Source organism: Brassica napus, chromosome C7 (genome assembly GCF_020379485.1).
Source record: "Brassica napus cultivar Da-Ae chromosome C7, Da-Ae, whole genome shotgun sequence".
Lineage (NCBI taxonomy): Eukaryota > Viridiplantae > Streptophyta > Magnoliopsida > Brassicales > Brassicaceae > Brassica > Brassica napus.
The window spans coordinates 5,654,927-5,675,646 of NC_063450.1; the positions used below are offsets into that span (position 1 = coordinate 5,654,927).

The 20,720-nt window shown below is 33.9% G+C and overlaps 2 protein-coding genes across 2 annotated transcripts; one reads left to right on the forward strand and one right to left on the reverse strand.

The window, feature by feature from the left end:
• Positions 1-11,897: 11,897 nt before the first annotated feature.
• Positions 11,898-13,664, forward strand: LOC106432743 (zinc-finger homeodomain protein 6-like). Its single transcript, XM_048762573.1, has one exon. The coding sequence runs from the start codon at positions 12,891-12,893 to the stop codon at positions 13,662-13,664; it is 774 nt and encodes a 257-aa protein (XP_048618530.1). The 5' UTR covers positions 11,898-12,890.
• Positions 13,619-17,090, reverse strand: LOC106432746 (late embryogenesis abundant protein At3g53040-like). The gene is made up of 2 exons (XM_048762574.1): positions 15,228-17,090; positions 13,619-15,037 (listed from the first exon to the last, which is right to left on the reverse strand). The coding sequence occupies exons 1-2, from the start codon at positions 15,392-15,394 to the stop codon at positions 13,762-13,764; spliced, it is 1,443 nt and encodes a 480-aa protein (XP_048618531.1). The 5' UTR covers positions 15,395-17,090; the 3' UTR covers positions 13,619-13,761.
• Positions 17,091-20,720: the final 3,630 nt, after the last annotated feature.

Here is a 20,720-nt window from a genome sequence, read left to right on the forward strand (position 1 = left end):
CGTTCATTAAAGTGTATAAGTGTTTCTCTTATGTTGTGGGGATTTCGTTCATACAATCGGAAAAGTGTTTATTATAGGGTAAGGAACAAATTTTTGACTTCATAATCAGTCTAAGTCACTTAATAAGGGTTATATAAGTGTTATTCAAACCGCAAAACGTTGTTTTCGGTTTAAAAACCCTATTTCCTCGGAATTTCCTCGGAATATTCCGAGGGAATTCCGAGGAAGCCCTTATCTTCCTCGGAATTCCGTCGGAATATTCCGAGGAAATACCGAGGAACTAGTGTTTGGGGTTTCAAAACATCAATTTTTTTTGCCGTATTTCATTTCATATACAATTGTAATGCATACCATTGAGGATTCTTTGTATAGATGATCATAAACCATGAAATAACAAATTTCAAAACGAATTGAAGGTATTCTCTTTACCGTTCATTAAAGTGTATAAGTGTTTCTCTTATGTTGTGGGGATTTCGTTCATACAATCGGAAAAGTGATTATTATAGGGTAAAGAACAAATTTTTGACTTCATAATCAGTCTAAGACACTTAATAAGGGTTATATAAGTGTTATTCAAACCGCAAAACGTTGTTTTCGGTTTAAAAACCCTACTTCCTCGGAATTTCCTCGGAATATTCCGAGGAAATTCCGAGGAAACCCTTATCTTCCTCGGAATTCCGTCGGTATTTCTATAAAAAAAAAAAGTTGATGCTAGTCTGTTTCCGAGTCATCATCACCAGATGAATCTGAATCTGGATCTTGGTGAAACTCTCCAGTCACTGGTTCATCCTCTACATGAACGACGGCTTCCTCTCCGAAGTCGGTTAAATCGACTACAAGGCCAACTCCAGCTAAATCTTCTGCTGCACTTAAGTTGCCGGATGTGCTTGGTTGTAGTGGGTCTTCCAGCTCAGAACTTCCCTGAACTCGGCCTCTCGGGTTGAGTCTTGTAACAGTAACCCATGGATCATCTCTGTTCCTTACCCGGGGGTACTTGATATAACAAACCTGTAACATTTAAAAAATTATAAGTAAAATTATAAATTAATACACATGATGAAGAATCATTCTAAATAATTAACATTTAATTACCTGATCGGCCTGAGAAGCAAGAATGAAATGATCATAATATTGCAGCTTTCGCCTCGAATTTACTGATGTAACACCAAATGCATATGTTCTCACACCTCGATCTAGAGTGTTGTCGTGCCAATCACAATAGAAAACAATACAGCGCAATCCAACCATGCCCAAATACTTGATTTCCAAAATCTCACGTATGTGTCCGTAGTATACATCATCTCCTGATGCAGAACAAACGCCAGCATCATAAGTCGTACTCGGACGTCTCCTCTTCTGAGTTGTGAATGCATATCCTCGAGTACAAAATCTCGGATATGATTTCACAACAAATTTTGGTCCAACGACCATCTCGCGTATCCAATCGTCAAATGTTTCACCTCTGGCCAAACCAGCAGACACCTATATTAATAGCACATATATATGTTATATCAATAAATGTGAATTAGTATAAATATGTGATAAATGATATTTTAATTTGTTTAAAGCACTCACATAAGTAAACATCCATCCAGAAAATTATCTCTGCTTCATTTCTTCTAGCTCGTCCTCTGTGGCGTATCTATATTCGAACCGCTTTTCTGCCATGAAAATCATGTACATATGATGACAATAATGTAATTAATTTAGATTTAAATTTTAACTTGTTAAAATAAAAATTTGTAAGCTAATTTATTTACCTCTCATATTGAAGAACATCTTCGCAGTTGGTGAGCAAATATGTTTGCAAATTACTGCGCTCCTGCTCAGTAAGTCGACGGTCCTTTGGTTTTCCGCTAAGTCATCCAACGTCTGTGAAAATGTCTGGAACCGTAACATGATATGTTGCTCGTTCGCCTCTATCATCATGTCGAGCAGGTCTTCTGTTTTTGGTCTGAACTTCTGCTGGAAAGTAGTACTCGGCAAAGTTTGAAGTTTCTTCATTGATCATCTGTGCGACTATAGAACCTTCAACCCTACTTAAATTTTTCACCATCTTCTTCAAATGGAACATATACCGCTCATACAGATACATCCATCTATACTGCACAGGACCACCAAGTTCCAATTCTCTTGCCAGGTGAATAACAAGATGCTCCATAACATCAAAAAATGAGGGAGGAAATATCTTCTCAAGGTTGCACTGAATCACGGCTATGTTAGTCTTCAAATTTTCAATACCTTCAAGAGTCACTGATCTCGTGCATAAATCGCGGAAGAAACCACTTATCCCTGCAATTGCTTCATGAACATTTCGTGGTAATTGTTCCTTGAAGGCAAACGGAAGGAGGCGCTGCATCATTACCTGGCAATCGTGGCTTTTCAAGCCAGTAAACTTTCCTTCCTTTCTGTCGATACAGTTACGCAAATTAGATGCGTAACCGTCTGGAAATTCCACATCGTTTGAAATCCAATCAAAGAACGCATCTTTTCCCTCTGCATCAAGTCGGTATATGGGAAAAGGAGCCCTACCATTCTCATCAACATGAAGTTCTGAACGAGCACATATATCGACTAAATCCAGTCTTGACCTTAAATTATCCTTTGTTTTACCTTAAACATTAAGGATCGTGTTCATGAGATTGTCAAAAAAGTTCTTCTCAGTATGCATGACATCTAAATTATGCCTTAGCAGATGATCCTCCCAGTATGGCAGATCTCAGAAAATACTTTTTTTGTGCCAGTTATGTAGGTCTCCAACAGCATCTACCGGAAAATGCTCATGTCCACCGACGTCTGGCGTCCTTTCTGCACCAAAATCTCTTAGTTGTGTCTTCAAATCTTTCCCACCAATTTCCGGAGGTGGACTGTCAAACACCCTCTTGTTCTTCGTAAACAAATTCCTACTCCTACGATATGGATGATCAGGTGGTAGGAATCTCCTGTGACAGTCAAACCAACATGTTTTCTTTCTGTGTTTTAGTTGGAAAGCATCAGTGTTATCTTGACAATATGGACATGATAGCCTTCCATGCGTTGCCCATCTAGATAACATACCATATGCTGGAAAATCACTTATTGTCCACAGTAGTACTGCCCGCATTTGAAAGTTTTCTTTACACGAAACATCGTATGTTTCTGCACCTTGAGCCCATAGTTGTTGTAACTCATATATTAGTGGCTGAAGAAACACATCAAGTGATCTCTTAAGATGCTCTGGTCCGGGAACGAGAATCGAGAAAAACAAAAAATCTCGTCGCAAGCACAAGTTTGGGGGTAGGTTGTATGGTGTAAGAATGACGGGCCATAGAGAATACTGTCTTCCACTCTTGCCAAACGGGCTGAAACCATCAGTACATAATCCAAGGTAGACATTTCTTCTCTCATACGCAAAGTCGGGATACTTTGATTGGAAATGCTTCCACGCTTTTGCATCTGAAGGATGTCTGATCTCACCATCTGTTGAGTGCTCCGCATGCCATCTCATTGGTTGTGCTGTGCGTTCAGACAGATACAAACTCTGCAACCTTTCCGTCAAAGGCAAATACCACATCCTTTTATATGGCACTGGAACTCTTCCACTCGTATCTTTATAACGAGGCTTTCCATAAAATTTGTATGTAACCCGCTGTTCATCCGCCCTCCAATAAATCATGCAGTTGTCGCTGCATACATCTATTACCTGATACGATAAACCAAGACCAGCTACGAGTTTCTGAACCTCGTAGTATGAACCAGGAGCTACATTATCCTCGGGTAGAATACCTTTTACAAAATCAGCAGTCGCATCCACACAGTCTTCAGCCAAATTATAATCTGTTTTAATGCCCATCAATATTGTAGCAGATGATAAAGCTGAATGACCATCTCTGCAACCTTCGTACAATGGTTGCTTTCCAGCATCCAACATATCATAAAATCTCCTAGCTTGTGCATTGGGTAAATCTTCCCCTCTAAAATGATCATTTACCATCTGCTCAGTACCTACACCATAATCTACATCCGTTCTAATTGGTTCTTCTAATCTAACCGCTGGCTGAGGTTCGCTAGTACTACCATGTTCATAATCAGTTTCCCCATGATGATACCAAATTTTGTAACTTCGTGTAAACCCACTCAAATATAGATGAGTCCAAACATCCCACTCTTTAATAACCTTTCTATTTTTACAATTAGAGCAAGGACATCTTAACATACCTATTTTTGCTTCCGGTTGTCGGTGAACTAACCCCATGAATTCAGTTATACCTCGTTGGTATTCTTCCGTAAGCAATCTCGTGTTCGGATCCAAATGAGGTCGATCGATCCAAGAACGAAAATAATTTGAAGAAGACATGTTTTTTATGAATCAAATTCGTGTGTAAAGAGAGTAAGAGAGAGGGTGAAGATATGGAGTGAATGAAGATGAAGAGAGGTGCTTGTATTTATAGTTGAAATCCTACCGACAGCTCGAGGAAATTCCGACGGAATTCCGACGCCAACAGCTAGTTCGTCGGAATTTCCTCAGAATTTTTAAAATCCCCCAACGGCTATAATATATCCTCGGAATTCATCGGTTTTTTCCGAGGAATATATTTTTCCTCGGTATTCCATAAGAATATTCTGACGGATTAATATTTCCTCGGAATTCCGTCGGTATATTCTAAGGAAATTCCGAAGAAACCAAATTTTGTGTTTCCTCGGAATTTCCTCAGAATATTCCGAGGATTTCATTTTCCGTCGGGATGTCCGTCAGAATACCGCTGTTTTCTTGTAGTGTATCAGGATCAACCGAGTTACCACTAGAATTCATTAGCGTCTTCCATCTCTTATAAATTTTTTTTTAATTCGTCAAGCTTATTTTTGAAGAAACCATGATTTACATTCATGCTGAACGCTAGGTTGAATTTGTTAACCATATACTCTCCACCAATCGCATTGGTATGTTTAAGAGTATAATTACTCATAAAAAGTGCTTTGTCCACAAGTGAATTAATGTTTTGTCCACAACTGAATTAATGTTTTTTTCTTGTATATATGACCATTTGTATTTGTCCTTATTCTACATAAGTTTAAATAAAATAATAAATAATTATATTAAAAATATCAAATTTTATAATTTAAAATAATTAATTAATATTTACCTTGAGAGTCGTTTCTGTAGAGGGAGTTGAATTGTCTTTGAGACGATCTGAATTCGTTGTTCTTCCAGAGTTCGTGTTGCGTCGACGGTTAGAAGACATTCCTGTTTTCAACAAAATTCAATAATTGTCCAATTATTTTTGCATTAAGAATAGGCCATTAGAAAAAATTAATAACTATTTTATTAGTAAAATATTATAATAATCTATTTTATTATATAAATATATCAATATATATAAACATTTTTGACGTAAATAAATTTATTTAACAAAAAACTTCATAATACTATAATGTTAAAAAAACTTACTAAATTTGAGTAAAATAAGTAGTACACATATTTAATTGATAATGAAATTCTAACATTACAATATAAATATTATATTTATATACTGTATATTTTTCTCAAAACTTTAACGTAAACCATTTATAAAGGTATTAACAACTGGTTTTAGTTCCATTTCATTTCATTTAAATTATATAATATATTAAAAATATTATTTATCACATGATGATTACTTAGATTTCAACGCAACAATTTTAGAAAATAAAAGTTTCCGAAGATTATTTGCTAAGAAATAAGATATGTATGAAGTTTAATAATACATAATTTTTGGAAATATACAAACCTATTTTACTTTGTTGTCTCTGAGAATGAGAAAATATACAAACTTATTTTTTGGAAATACATAACAATTTGTTATCGCTGAGAATGAGGAAGTATGCTTGTTCTTTTTGATTACGTGAATGTGAATGTGTCAGCTCCGGGTTCGACGCCAGCCGGAGGCGAACTGCTCATCCCTGTCACTAAAGTGGGTACTGGGCCTTCGGACTCAGGGAAAAACCTTCCGGGTGAAGCTGGTCCGCTGCCTAACCGGGCCCAGGGAATGACCCGCAAAGCGGGGAACCCTGGATTATCAACAAAAAAAAAAAAAAAAAAAAAAAAAAAAAAGTGAATGTGAATGTGAATGTGTTGTCTATACTTCAGGTCTTCTAATTATAGCACCATTTTTTAAAAAAAAATAGTTAAATAATAAAATAGTTGTATATTGGTCAAAAAGCTACATTTACCATATCATACGCGGATTTATGGCCAAATCCGCTACCCAATGCATGTATTCACTACAAAAGGCGGTCCATAAGTAATTGTGCAGTTTTATAAAACGTGAATAGATAATTGGTGCAGTTTTTGGAATTTTAATTTAGTGTAATGGAGCATCGTTTTATGGATGCGGGACGTTATTATAGTGGTCCCTACCATATGTTACCATTCAAAGAAAATGCGAATAGGTAGGGAGTTTTTCATGAATAACGCACTAACTATCTTTCTAAAAAAAATTGTTTTTGGTTGTTAATGCTAGGGCTGTTCAATATGGCAAAACCGAATCGTACCGTATCGAACCAAACCAAAATAGATAATATGGTTTGGATTTGGTATATACCATACAAACCGAATGGATATGATTTTAAAAAAACCGTAGGATTTGGATATGGTTCGATATATAACCGATAAAACCGAATAAACCGAATAAAACCGATCAAAAAATAGAAACATGTAAATATGTATATATTTTATAACAATGTATGAAAATCATAAGTTAATTTTTTTGCTAATAACTATTACCATATTTTTTACATCAATAAAATAGTTCTGATTTGTAAAACACTTGAACTATAATTAAATAACTATTCATCGCAAACATGCTTCTTATTTTCTTAGTCTTTTTTTTATCTTTTTGCTTTAATTTAGTATTGACTAAATTGAAATAAAGATTATAAATTTGATGATAACAATTAGTAGAAATTCTTCACAATTTTTTTTATCTATAAACGAATAGAGTTTCGTGTTTAATAGAAGAAACATGACTTTGATGAACGCTAAATATGAAAGAATATAATAACTTATTTTTTGTGCTTCGTGCTTCTGTTTTATTTTTTGTTTTTTATTTTTATTATCAAAATTTTGAGCTTTGATTTTAATTATAGATTTGATTATTTTATTAGATGATAGAAACATTTTTTTATTTTTGTTCTTTTATTTAAACTTATAATATTTTTTAATAAATGAATGTGTTGACAACAAGACTGTAAAATTCATATAATATGATCCCAAAATAAATCCCAAAATAAAGAATTATGTTTTTTGGTATAAAACCGAATAAACCGAAAACCGACGGTATATAAACCGAACCGAACCGAAGTAAATATGGATTTAGAATGGTAGTTATATTTTACTAACCAAAATACCAAAAAACCGAAAAAACCGAACCGAAACCGAACCGATATCCGGATTAAACACCCCTAGTTCATGCGATTAAGATAACACACTTGATTTATGAAACCTCCAAATATGGTGCGGTTTTTAGTGCGTTTTTGTCTTTAATCATTATTTTATTTTATTTAATCTAAAATATTCGGTTTACTCTATAAAATTAAGACTATCATTTATAAATGTAAATAGTTATTTGAGAATTATATGATTTTAATATCTTTTACTTAAAGCAAACTAAATATTAAAGTTGGATATAATATTTTTTCAAAATCTTTTTAAAATGACTTGAATTACACAAATTCTAAAACATTTTTATATTACTTAGTTTACTACTAAATTAAACTAAAAAATACGAAATATATGCCAGCACTAAAACATAATTATATTCCAAAATAATAGTAAGAGAGATTATTTTTTAAATAGATCACATTATTTTAAAATTGTAAATTTCAAAATATTTCAAAAAATCACATTATTTTAAAAATCTATTTACCAAAACCGCAAAATATTTTTACACCAATCAAACATAATTATGTACCGCTTATTCTATCAAAACCGCACTTGTCCCGCAAACCGCGTGAACCACAGTTGCACTATACCACACTTAAATTTCTCACCGCTTATATTACCAAAACCACATTCGGACCCTTAAACAACAAAAATATGTGATTGGTATTTTTTACGGTTTTCTAAATAAGGTATTGAAATCCGCGAATAAAGCCGTAACTCATTTCAAATTGTCTCTCTCCTCTTATCCTGTCAAAAGAACCAATAGCTCATTTCTTCTTTGTTCCTCTTCTCTCTTCTCTCCATTAGTAAAATCTACACTTTATTCTCTTTTTGCTGGTTTAATCAATTTTTAGAGCATTTTTAACAAAAAACTTTATTTTAATGATGGATGATCTATAAAATGAAAGTTTTAAAATGAGTTATTTCAACAAGAAACTTTGATCTTCTTTTGTATATACGAAAAATATAAAACAAGGGGTTCTTTCAAAAATGACTCAAAATTTCAAGTCAAACACAAAAATAACCTATGTTTTTTTTTGAAACTTTGTTTTGTCCTATTCACCCTAAAAGTTCTAGTTATTCACGAAAATGCCATTACTTTTTTTTTTTTTGAAAATAAGGCTTTTACCTTACCATCCTCATCTTCACCAAATATTTACAACTTTGTCATTGACATCAATACCTCAACCACCATGAACTACCAAATTGATAGTGTTAATGCCCTAAAGTTCCGATCTTTTCTCATCATTTCTCATTCCCTATCCACACAAACCACATATCTTACACTTTCTCTCAAAATTCATCAAAAAAACTGAAGATTTTGATTACAAATTATGTAAGGTTCATAAGCTCACGATTCTTGGTGATTAACGAGTAGGTAGCTGTTGTGGTGAAGTTCTGGGTGATTGGAGAAACCACACAAGTCATCTCACAAGTTCAAGGAATGAAATCACGAACTACATTTTATTTTTCAGATCTGTTCGACGAAGAAGACTTCTTTAGAAGACTTCTAAAGTAACCCAACAGACTTATTGCGACATTGAGAAGACTTCCGGAAGACTTAGAGAAGACTTTTTTTGAAGTATTCTCCAAGTAGACTTCCCTAGAAGTCTTCTACAAAAAGTCAAAATTCTGACTAATTTCGGTCAAATTCAAAAGTAACATGTTTATCCGAGAAGACTTCTCTCTGAGAATTTCGAAAAAAATTCAATTTCAAAAGTAAGCCAATATTTACAAAGGAAGACTTCCGAAGATGTCTTCTGTCGTAAATTTGCAATTGCAAAAATGACCTAAATAGAAGACTTCTTTTGAAGTCTACACAGAGTAGACTTCTTTTGAAGTCTACACAGAGTAGACTTCGTTTGAAGTCTACCGTGGATGACTTCAAAAGAAGTCTTCTACGTAAATCTTTATTAAACTTCAAATTTATCCAAAATTAAAATGAATTTTTATTATCTTCTTACTAATTCATGTTTATTAGTCAATATTGGGACTACCGAGTTGAATTTATAACTTAATTGGTGATAATTATGAAGTTACAAACATTGATGTTTAATAATGTTTCTAGCTAAACGGAGAAGTCTTCTGTAAGTCTTCCTCATACAAGACTTGTAGAAGACTTCATAAGAAGTCTTCTCCGATGATTTTGTTTTATTATGTTGATGTTCTGTGTTTGTGTTGCCTTCCTCATAAGATACAATTTTTAACTTCCATGAGATTTAAAATTTGAACTTTCATTTAAAAATTAATTTTGATCTTTTGTGAATTTGACTAAGGTTTCTTGAGAAGTCTTCTCTCTTAGTTTTAGCAAATTTTACTAAGTTTTTGTGTTGTTGTGTTTTGTTATGAGTAGGTAGAATGATTAAAATATTTTTTGGTATGTTGCATCAATAACTTTAATGAAGTCAAGTACTTTTGGCAAAACATGAACATATTTACCATTCTTTTGATTAACATCTCTTAAATTTTACAAAATAATCCACAACTAAAATATTACACATACAAATCATAAAAAGACCATAAACAAAATTATTACACAGCTAGATATTATTCCTCAACATAGATAATCTTGGACTCCACTTCACATCATCTCTTTGTACTACTTTGGGCAGAAGACTTTAGAAGACTTTCTGAAGACTTCGTGGAAAGTCTTCCGAGAGTCTTCCGAAAGTATTTCGAGAGTCTTCCGAGAGTCTTTCGAGAATTATCCCAGAAGTCTTCCAAAATCTGTCTCAGATCTGAAAAATCTGCATATTCAAAAGCATTCAAATGACTTCAAAATAGAGAAGACTTCAAAAATAAATTTTTAGATAATAAACAAAACAGTCACATTAGGTTGGATCTATAATTTTTTAGAATCTAATATATAAAACACACAAAATACATATCCAAAATTTATACCACTTTAGGCAGAAGACTTCGGAAGACTTCCTAAAGACTTCCTGAAGACTTCGTGGGAAGTCTTCTAGCATAAAATGCATTAGAAGACTTTCTAAGAAGGCTTCTGAGAAGTCTTCCGAGAGTCTTCTAAGAGTCTTCTGAGAAGTCTTTCAAAGTCTCTCAGATCTGGAAAAACCTACAAATTCAAAAACATTCAAATGACTTCAAAACAGAGAAAAACTTCAAAAATGAAAATTTTATGCTTACAAAATAAACAAAACAGTCACACTATGTTGAATCTATATCTTTTTAGAATCTAACATATAAACATACACATAAATTCATATCCAAAATTTAGAGATCTACCTTTGAAAGAGTGAAAGATGAGAATCATGTAATGAAAAACCTGCAAAAAAAGATAAATTAGTGAGAAGACATAAGAAAAAGTGAGAAATAGATATAAAGTTAGGTGTTTTGATGTTCAAAGAGATTAGAGAGAGGTTAGAGAGTTTTAGAGTGAGAAACGTTACATTTTTGCTGCAGTCATTTGATAGGAAGAAAGAAAATGTGTAAATTTTCTTTATATATAGAGACAAAAATTCTAATTAGGTTAAATATTTTCGACCCAGAAAACTTCTGGAAGACTTATGGAAGACTCATGGAAGATTTATGTAAGACTCATGGAAGACTTATGGAAGGCTTTGATCTAGGTTGGATGTGTCGGAAGACTTCTTTTTAAGTTTTCTGTGAGTCTTCTAGATCCTAAAATCAAATAACTATGCAAAAAAATATTTTAAAACTTAAAAAAACTTAGAAAGTGTTTAAATCAAATTGTTAGATAGTTACTAAACATATATAGGTCAATTTGAAAAAGGAAAAAAAATGAAGATATGATTTCAAATCTAACCCTAAAGATACCAACAATACTATAACATATGTTACCAAACCCTAAACCAATGACTCATGAACCAATCTACATTCACTCATCTATGTTGAAAATAATTCAATTTGAGATAAACTAAATTGACATCAGTGAAAAATCTTTATTATTACATGATTTCAAATTTTAACCCATGAAAATAATTTTTATAAAAATTTTAAATTATTTTTAAAATCTAATCCATGAGAAGACTTTCTCTGTAAGACTTATGGAAGACTCCTAGAAAACTTATGGAATACTTTGATTTAGGCTGAAACCTAAATTATTCCAAAATTTAGGCGGGAACCATAAATTCTACTAAAATTTTAGGCGGGATGTGTCTGAAGACTTCTTTTTAAGTCTCATGTGAGTCTTCAAGACCCTAAAATCAATTAACTATGCAAAAAACATTTTCTTAAACTTAAAAAAAAAACATTTTCTTAAACTTAAAAAAAACATAGAAAGTGTTTAAATCAAGTTATTAAATAGTTACTAAACATATATGGGTCAATTTGAAAAAGAAAAAAAATGAAGGTAAGATTTCAGAATCTAACCCTAAAGATACATACAATACTATAACATATGTTAAAAATAATTCAATTTCAGATTAACTAAATTTACACCATTGAAAAATGTTTATTATTACATGATTTCAATTTTTTATCCATCAAAATATTTTTTATAAAATTATTTTTAAGATCCACTGAACGAGAAGACTTACAAAGAAGTCATCATAGAGAAGACTTACAAAGAAGTCATCATAGAGAAGACTTACAAAGAAGTCTTCTCCAACGGAGGGTTATAATGGTAAAATTGAAAACAAGTTTTTTGTTTGTACGTAAGGGGGCTGTTGTAATTTCACTAGGCTTTTGGGTTACTTTTGCATTTGATTGAATTTGGGATACACTTTTGTATTCAAAATCAATTTTTGAGTCACTTTTGGCAAATCCCCCGTAAAACAATTACGAAATGATTCAATTAAATATGCATAATATTCCCCTTTTTTATCAAATATGCGTAATATTATTATTTTACATATTCTTATTTTTATTACAGTAATAATCTTAATTTTAGTTTTAACATATTTGTATATTTTTGTACTAATAATAACATATAGATAACAATATATTTGAATATTTAAGTAAAATTTATTTGTAAAATAAAGTGATACAAAATTTAATATTAGTAAAACAATATTTAAATTGCATAATAATGTGAATTATTATAAAAATTAAATAATATTTTAAGATTTTGATATTTAGGTTCTCAAAAATTGAAAATTTGTTAGAGAACCCTAAACATCAAATAACTGAAAGTTTGAAAGCTTGTTAGAAATACTCTTAGTAAGGTTAAACCAGTTTCCATTAGTCTAATTGCTTGTAGACTTGTTGAGATTAGTCTAGTAGTGGCCTACCACAAAGGGAAACGAATTGAATGATGAAAAAGTCGAAAATTTAAAAGGTATGAACTTTGAACAAGATATTTATCATCATCTTCATGATCTCTTATGATTAGCTAATGAGAAGCTAGAACTATGATTATTTCTTAATCAAATAACTAGGGCTTCAGAGAGAGAGGAGAAAAATACAAAAAAGTTTTAATCTTTGTTTAAGTAAAAGTTAAACAAGATTAGGGTTTCATTTCAGAAGCTCATGATCAAATAGATGGAGGTTATAGAGAAGAAAATGATAAATGGGAGATGGAAAGACAAAAATCATCAGCAAATCATCAAACCCCCGATCATTGTATTCCTCCGTACACTTACTCCCAAACCACAGACAAAGAGAAACCCACAAGTCCATTACCATAAGTAACGGGTCGAATCTGGATCTGGATCTTGATACGAACCCCATTTCTTTTGCCGCTCCAGCTCCAAGATCGTACGTTAGGCTTCAAACTACTTCCCCGACAAGGAGCGTGAGATATAGAGAATGCCAACGGAACCACGCGGCGAGCTCCGGTGGACACGTGATCGACGTTTGCGGCAAGTTCATGTCTTCCGGCGAAGAAGGCACGGCGGAGTCACTTCTTTGCGCCGCATGTGATTGTCATCGGAGCTTCCACCGAAACGAAATCGACGGCATGTTCGTTGTTAAATTCAACAGCTTTGGCCATTCACCAAGACCGCTCGTTAGCCGCCACGTGTCTCCGATCATGATGAGCTTCGCTAGAGGAGGCAGAGATCCGGCGGAGTCATCGACGGAGGATGTTAACAAGTTTCATCAATATTTTTGTGGTAATGGAGTAGATCAGTCTCAATACCATCCGAAGAAACGGTTTAGGACAAAGTTTAATCAAGAACAGAAGGAGAAGATGGAGGAGTTTGCTGAGAAGATTGGATGGAGAATGAGTAAACCAGAAGACAGTGAAGTGAATCTCTTTTGTCGTGAGATTAATTTGAAAAGACAATTGTTTAAAGTTTGGATGCACAATAATAAGCAAACAGCCAAGAAGAAAGAAATGTAAGAGACTTTAATATATACTAAGATCCTTGTTAGACTATTGTGTTTACATTTTGGAAAATAGATTTGATTAAAATTCAGAATTGTAAGAGAAACTGATTTTAGAGCTCAACATAACGCTCCCTAATCTCTTCGGCAACATGAGAAGCCTTTTCTTTTGCGGTTTCATATGCGTGTTTCGATGTTTCCTTGACCTTTTCCATGGTTTCTCCGAACCCTTTGGCCGCTCCATCTTTAGCTTTGTGTGATTTTTCTTTAATATACTCAACAGATCCATCCATTGCTTCCGTTGCTTTGTCTCTACCATACTTTACTGCACCTTCCCCTTTATCAGCTGCCATGTCTTTGGCACTCTTTGACCTCTCTTTAGCTCCTTCATAGGCTTCACTGCTCTTGTCTGTGGCCATCCTGATCACATCGCCGGTTTTTTCATACCCGTAATCCTTTGCTTTCTCAGCACTGCCGTAAGCAGCTCCCACCTTGTCATACACCATGTCTTTCGCATCGCCCGCCTTCTCATATGCCATGTCCTTGGCACTGCCGTAAGCAGATCCCACCTTTTCATACGTCATGTCTTTCACATTTCCCGCCTTCTCATATGCCATGTCCTTCACGTTAACCGCCTTATCATAGGCCATGTCCTTGGCATTGCCGTAAGCAGATCCAACCTTGTCATATGTCATGTCTTTGACATTTTCCGCCTTCTCGTATGCCATGTCCTTGGCATTACCCGCTTTATCATAGGCCATGTCTTTTGTATTTCCCGCATTATCATATGCCATGTCCTTGGCACTACTGTAAGCAGATCCCACCTTGTCATACGTCATGTCTATCACATTGTCCGCCTTTTCATATGCCATGTCCTTTGCATTGCCCGCCTTATCATATGCCACTTCTTTTGCATCACCAGCCTTTTCATAGGCATAATCCTTAGCGTGTCCGGCCTTCTCGTAGGCCATGTCCTTTGCATTCCCTGCCTTATCATAAGCAAAATCCTTCGCGTGTCCAGCCTGTTCGTAAGCTATGTCTTTCGCAATGCCTGCCTTATCATAGGCCACTTCTTTTGCATTACCAGTCTTATCATAGGCATAATCCTTCGTGTGTCCTGCCTTCTCGTACGCCATGTCCTTCGCGTTGCCTGCCTTATCATAAGCATAATCCTTCGCATGTCCAGCCTGCTCGTAAGCCATGTCCTTTACATAGCCAGTTTTCTCGGAGGCCATTTCTTTTGCATTGCTTGCCTTTTCATAAGCCATATCCTTTGCATCACCAGCCATGTCATACGCTGAGTCTTTGATGTATTGTGCGGCCTTGTAAGCGTAGTTTTTTGTGCGTTGGGCGGCACTTTCTGGTTCCTTTTTTTCTATACCAAGTCCACTGGAAAAAAAATATGTAAAATGTTATCTATGACAACCTTATTACGGCCAAATATATTATCAATGTAGACGAAATAGAAACCAAATCTAGACGTGAGACATTACCATAATAAGATAGACAGAACACATAATCAACGTGATGGGATGGATGGTTTTGATTGGACCAGAAATAGGTTTCAGAAATTACTTACGTGGTTATTCTGTCAGAGACCCAACCGGCCCATGAAACAGTCTCTGTTGCCATTTTCTTTGCCATTTCAGCGGCGCTTCTCGCGTCCTTCGCCGTCGTTCCCTTCTGCCACGTCAGAACCACCACTACCAGCAGCAGTGCCAAAGCCGTTCTTCTTCTTTCCATCATCACTTTTGACCAGTGATTACAGAACAACGTTTTCAAATTTGCTTTGACAAACTTTTTCTTTTTCCTTTTTTGAATGTTCTGATGATTCTAGTTCCAATGTCCTTGGAGGTTATTATCACTTATAAAAAGAGGTTTCTAAAGCGAAGACCAGAGGTCTTTCCGAGAAGCGGTTACTGCTCACCACGTGGTGTTGCGAGGTCACGTGGCGATCAATATTTACGGTTTTGTTGTGGAGATGTCTCTGCAAGTTCACCACGTGTCTAATATCTCCGGGCTGGCCGCGTTCTCCTCGCAGACCACAAAATTAAAAGACATATTAAGAGCACGATTAATCCGAGGTTCTTAGAGTGGGGTTCTTATCGGAAGTTAAGAAAATGTTTTTTAACTTTTAACTAAAAAAAGTAAGAACCGGTTCTTAAATAAGGATTTTAAGAACCGGTTCTTACTTTTTTTAGTTAGAAGTTAAGAAACATTTTCTTAACTTCCGATAAGAATCTCACTCTAAAAACCCTGGGTTAATCATGGTCTAAAGCATAAGTTAATTTTCTAATAAAATTCTGACACATGGCATAATTATAAAAAAAAAATCATTTAAAAATAATAATGCAAAATAAAATTGTATCCTACACCCTCAATCCTCTATCGTCTCTTTTCTTCCACAACCTTTTCTTTTTCCTATTCCTATACATTCCTAAAATTAGATAACTGGCAGTCAAACTCTCAATCGATCGTAAGTAGATTAAGAAAAATTTACAATTTCTCTTCGATTTTAATACCATAATTCAAAATTAGTGACTTCATAAACAAGTCAGTGTTGAGTTTCACTCTCCGGTTGACAAATATCAGCAACCCATATTCTCCAGTAATACTTTCTTACTCTTTTGTGTATGGTGGGAGATTCGGTTTATGATAAGATCCAGCTAAAAAAAAGAAGAAGGGGAAGATAAAACGCAAACACACGTACAATATGGGAACAAATTTTGTTAAAAGGTGAAAGTGTATTTGTTTTAATTGTTTCCCTATTGTACAATATATATAGGTTTTACAGCAAAATGTAGGTATTTTGGTATTGAATGTAATAAGACAAATGAGTTATACATTACCAGTTATGAATCAGAAAAATCACATGAGAACAAACAAGATATAAAAAGTAAAACATAATAGTTATATTCAGTAAGCTAATTAAGATCATTGTAATTTTTTAAAAAAATATCTAACTTTGTTTATATGTCGTGGTTAATCTATGCATACCAACTTCTTATAACAACATCAAAATTCTAGTATGTTTCTAAAACGGCTTGCATAACCGGTCTGAGTTTAGACAATTCTTAAATGTCCCAATTTCAACAAAACTAAAATTGAACCGGTCTCTCAACAGTGTCGCTATATATATATATATGATTTGGTTTTAGAAAAATAAAAAATAAATTAAAATCTTACAGAAAGAGTGACTACCCTACTCCACGGAAACGAATTTCCATCTTCAGTCGCAAGTTCAGCTCTCTGTTGGTGTTCTTGGATTTTATAATCCACAGTCTCTTCAAAAAGCTGGAAACCCGAGACACAACTGGTACTCCATATACGTAGCTCCAAAGTTGGCATATCAGAGCACTTTTACATCAGGTTTCTAGAATGGGTTTTTAAGAAAAAGTAGGTGTGGACCCCACTAAAACCAGAGAAAAAGTTCCCAGAAATCGCTAAATATGAGATGTCTGTTGAACTGTTTGCGGGTTCAACTGACACGTGGCGGTCTGCGATTGGTTTGATTTTAATTTTTTTTTAAAATCAGAAAAAAAAAAAAAAATAAAATAAGAAACGTATATGCGATAAAAATGCTCTTAAAGGTTTGGCTGGTTCAAACGCAGCGGCTGCAGTTACGGTTGCGGGAGTTTGCGGATGCGGGTGGTTACGGTTTCTAGCGGTTTTAAAAAATTGGTATAACTAGTTATGCGGTTAGAAATTGGTGCGTTTGCAGGATACTTATGAATGATTAACTACCAAATGCATCAGCAGTTAAATATTAAATTAACAATATTTACATTTTATATAGTTATAAAATTTTCAAAATCATAATATTATAACAAATATAAAAATTATATTTAGAAAGTTCTAGTTTTAAATTTTTAAAAATTATAGAAAATATTTTTATTTTAAAATTTTATAATATTAATTAAAATATAATAGATATATTTTAGTATTTTTATAATTTCAATTTAAATTTTTTATTGAATATTTTTATTTTTGTATTTATATTGTTTAAAAAAAATTTATCATCTCGCAACCTCCCGCAACCGCAAACACTAGTTGTAACCAATTTTTAAATTTACGAGGTTAAAAGCGATTTGAAACGGTTTAAAGTGGTTTGAATGATTGTTGCAAAACGTCAACAACCGCTACCAGCCGTAAACCCTAAATCACCGGCGTTGCGGTTCCAAGTTCGGTTAGAAGAAACACACCGTCGAAGTTCATGTAGAAATATATGAAAGTAATAAAAGAATAGAACAATAAAACAGAAATAATCTTTATATTTATTTAGAGAGTGCATTATTCATTAAGATACATTTCTGTCTTTTCTGACGTCTTAAAACACATTCTGCTTAAGCCACACATTTCCGGCTCCCGAAATGACTTTTAGACAGAAATACTTTCTGCCTTGCAAATTGAGATAGAGAAATATATTTGTTTATTATGTTCAGTTAGTGGAAACCAGTTTTTTTTTTTCGTAAAAACAAAGACATCATATATTATATAGTTAGAATTTTTTTGGTAATTTATATTCTATGTTACTATTGTTTATTTCACCATATATTTTCAATTCCTTCTATCTAAAATTTTAAGATATATAAAAAAATATAATTATTACACTAAATTACATGTAAAATTATCTATCTTTTAACATTCATTTTCATATATATATATTAATATTTATACTAAAAAAATGTAGACATAGATATAAGAGTGCGGATGAGTAATTGTGGACATATAAGAAAAATACGTGAACGGAAAGATGTTGACATGGATGGATAGATGAAAAACGTAAAAAATATCTTATATATAGATCATAAGAGAAAATTATATTGAAACACACATTATATATAGAAAAAATGTGGACATATATGTTGTGATAACAATACACCAACACTTATGCACATTCAGAAAATCCTAAACATTGATGGTGTCCACCAAACCAAACCTTACAAAGTTAAATATTTTACAGACTTTACGAATCTGTTGATCTGTAAATATCTTTTTCAATATCAACATGTGACGGACTATAACGGTTGTGACTTACCAGAGACTTCAGTGGTTCTGGTGGCGATTTGTTGATGTTGTGGTGAAGCTTCTCATGGCGATTATGGGTGCGTCCGAGCTTCGTTGGAGGCATGGTTGGTGGCTATGGCTTTGTTTCATCGAGAGGAGCACGGTGATGGTCTCGGATTTTTGATACCATCAACGAATTGAGAGATCGAGTTGAAACAATGTTCAAAAGTAGAAAAAACATTAATTCCGTTTAAGTTTCTCATGGTGATCATGGGCGCATCCGAGTTCTGTTTGAGGCGTGATCGGTGGCTATGGCTTCGTTTCGTGGAGAGGAACAACGTGTTTGTTTCGGAATTTTGATACGATCAACGAGCTGAGAGATTGAGTCAAAATTCTACTTGTAAGGCGAAGCTTCTCACAGCGATTACATATGCGTCCAAGCTCTGTTTGGGGCGTAGTTAGGAGCTACGACTTCGTTTCGTCTAGAGGAAAACAGTGGTGGTCTCGAATTTTTGATACGATCAGCAAGCTGAGTGATCAAGTTGAAGGATATAGATTTGGGAAGAGTGAATTTGAGATAGGAGAGAGATGAAACTTTGGATTTGTCGGTAGTAACCTTTTAAAAATAAATATATATTATATATATGTAGTTAAAAAATAATAATTGTAAAGTTAGACGTGGAGAAGGATAGAAGGGACAAACAACCAAAAATGTGTGTCTCAAGCACAATGTGTCTCCACATGTAATTGAAAAGTGGAAATGTTTCCTTAGGTGTAAAGTTTTCTTATTTAGAATGGTTTGTACCAAATATTAGGCATGGTTCAGGTAAGATATTTTGGATTTTTGGATATTTTGGTAATAAGATCTATAACCTGTTCAGGTATTTTATCGGATTTGGATATTTTTTAGCTCGGATTCAGTCATTTCAGGTCTAGTTCGGATATTTAGATTTTGAAAAAAATATCAAAATTTTCATTGTTCAAATAATTTTGTACTAAATTAAAAATTTATTATTAATTTTTGGATTCAACTTTTGTAGATGCATGAAATAAAAGTTTGACATGCATTTTAAGTGAATAACAAATCACCTTTTCCATAATTATATGTATATTATCCGATATTGAACCATATATAACATCAATATAAATATTTTGAAGTAACTAGCAATATATGGTTAAGTATAGATATGTTAAATTATCTTATTTCTATTTGGATTCAGATATTACTTTTTGGGTTCGAATATCCAATCTCTGCTAACTCAATACCCGTTCAGTTATTTTGCTACTTCATTTTGGATTTTGGTTCAGGTTTTTTGGTCGGGTTCGGCACGAATCCTTTTGGTCGGGTTCGGACACGGTCGGGTTTCGGTATCAAATTAAATGCCCATGTCTACCAAATATACATAAATTTTCTTCTTTTTTGAACACTAAAGTATATTGAATCGAATCCAATTTCGCAAGATAGAAACACAACGATTACATAAACCAAAGTCGACAAAGTAACAACCTTCTCGGAGACAAACCCACATTTGGGAGACATGACAATAAGAAAATAATAATAACACTAAGAAACCAAAAGAAACCGGGGAATCAAACACCACTTGAAAAACATAAGATCTGATCCCGAGCTAGCGGCCACCACAAGCACACTTACCAGAACTTGAAGATAAAATTGACCCCAGAAACGAGATGAGAGACAAGAGCTTCACGTAGGAACCAAACTTGCACAAACTCAACCAAGAACCACTTCAGCTAGAATCGAAAGAAGACCTCTAGCAATAGAACCCGAAAACTGCACCACCGAGATCAAACAAGAGAACCGCCAATACCAAGGTAGCAGGGCACAAGGAAGACAACCTTGAACTCCGACTAGGAAAAACGTCAAAGAGGACCCTCAAACTTATACACGGACACAGCGATCCGATCTAAGTCATTTACCAACAAAAGACCGCATACCTCCTCGAAAGAAAAGAACTGAGAAACTTGACCATTGAAAGCAGTAGATGCCACCTCAATAATCAGCATCCGAGAGACGAAATCCAGAACAGAACCTAATAACCACAAG

What these genes read in the sequence shown, in the direction of transcription:
- LOC106432743 (XM_048762573.1), top strand. Translation starts at nt 12,891, where the DNA reads ATGGGAGATGGAAAGACAAAAATCATCAGCAAATCATCAAACCCCCGA.
- LOC106432746 (XM_048762574.1), bottom strand. Translation starts at nt 15,394, where the DNA reads ATGATGGAAAGAAGAAGAACGGCTTTGGCACTGCTGCTGGTAGTGGTG. An exon ending in GTCTCTGACAGAATAACCAC is followed by an intron (nt 15,038 to 15,227) that starts GTAAGTAATTTC and finishes TTTTTTTTCCAG; the next exon opens with TGGACTTGGTATAGAAAAAA.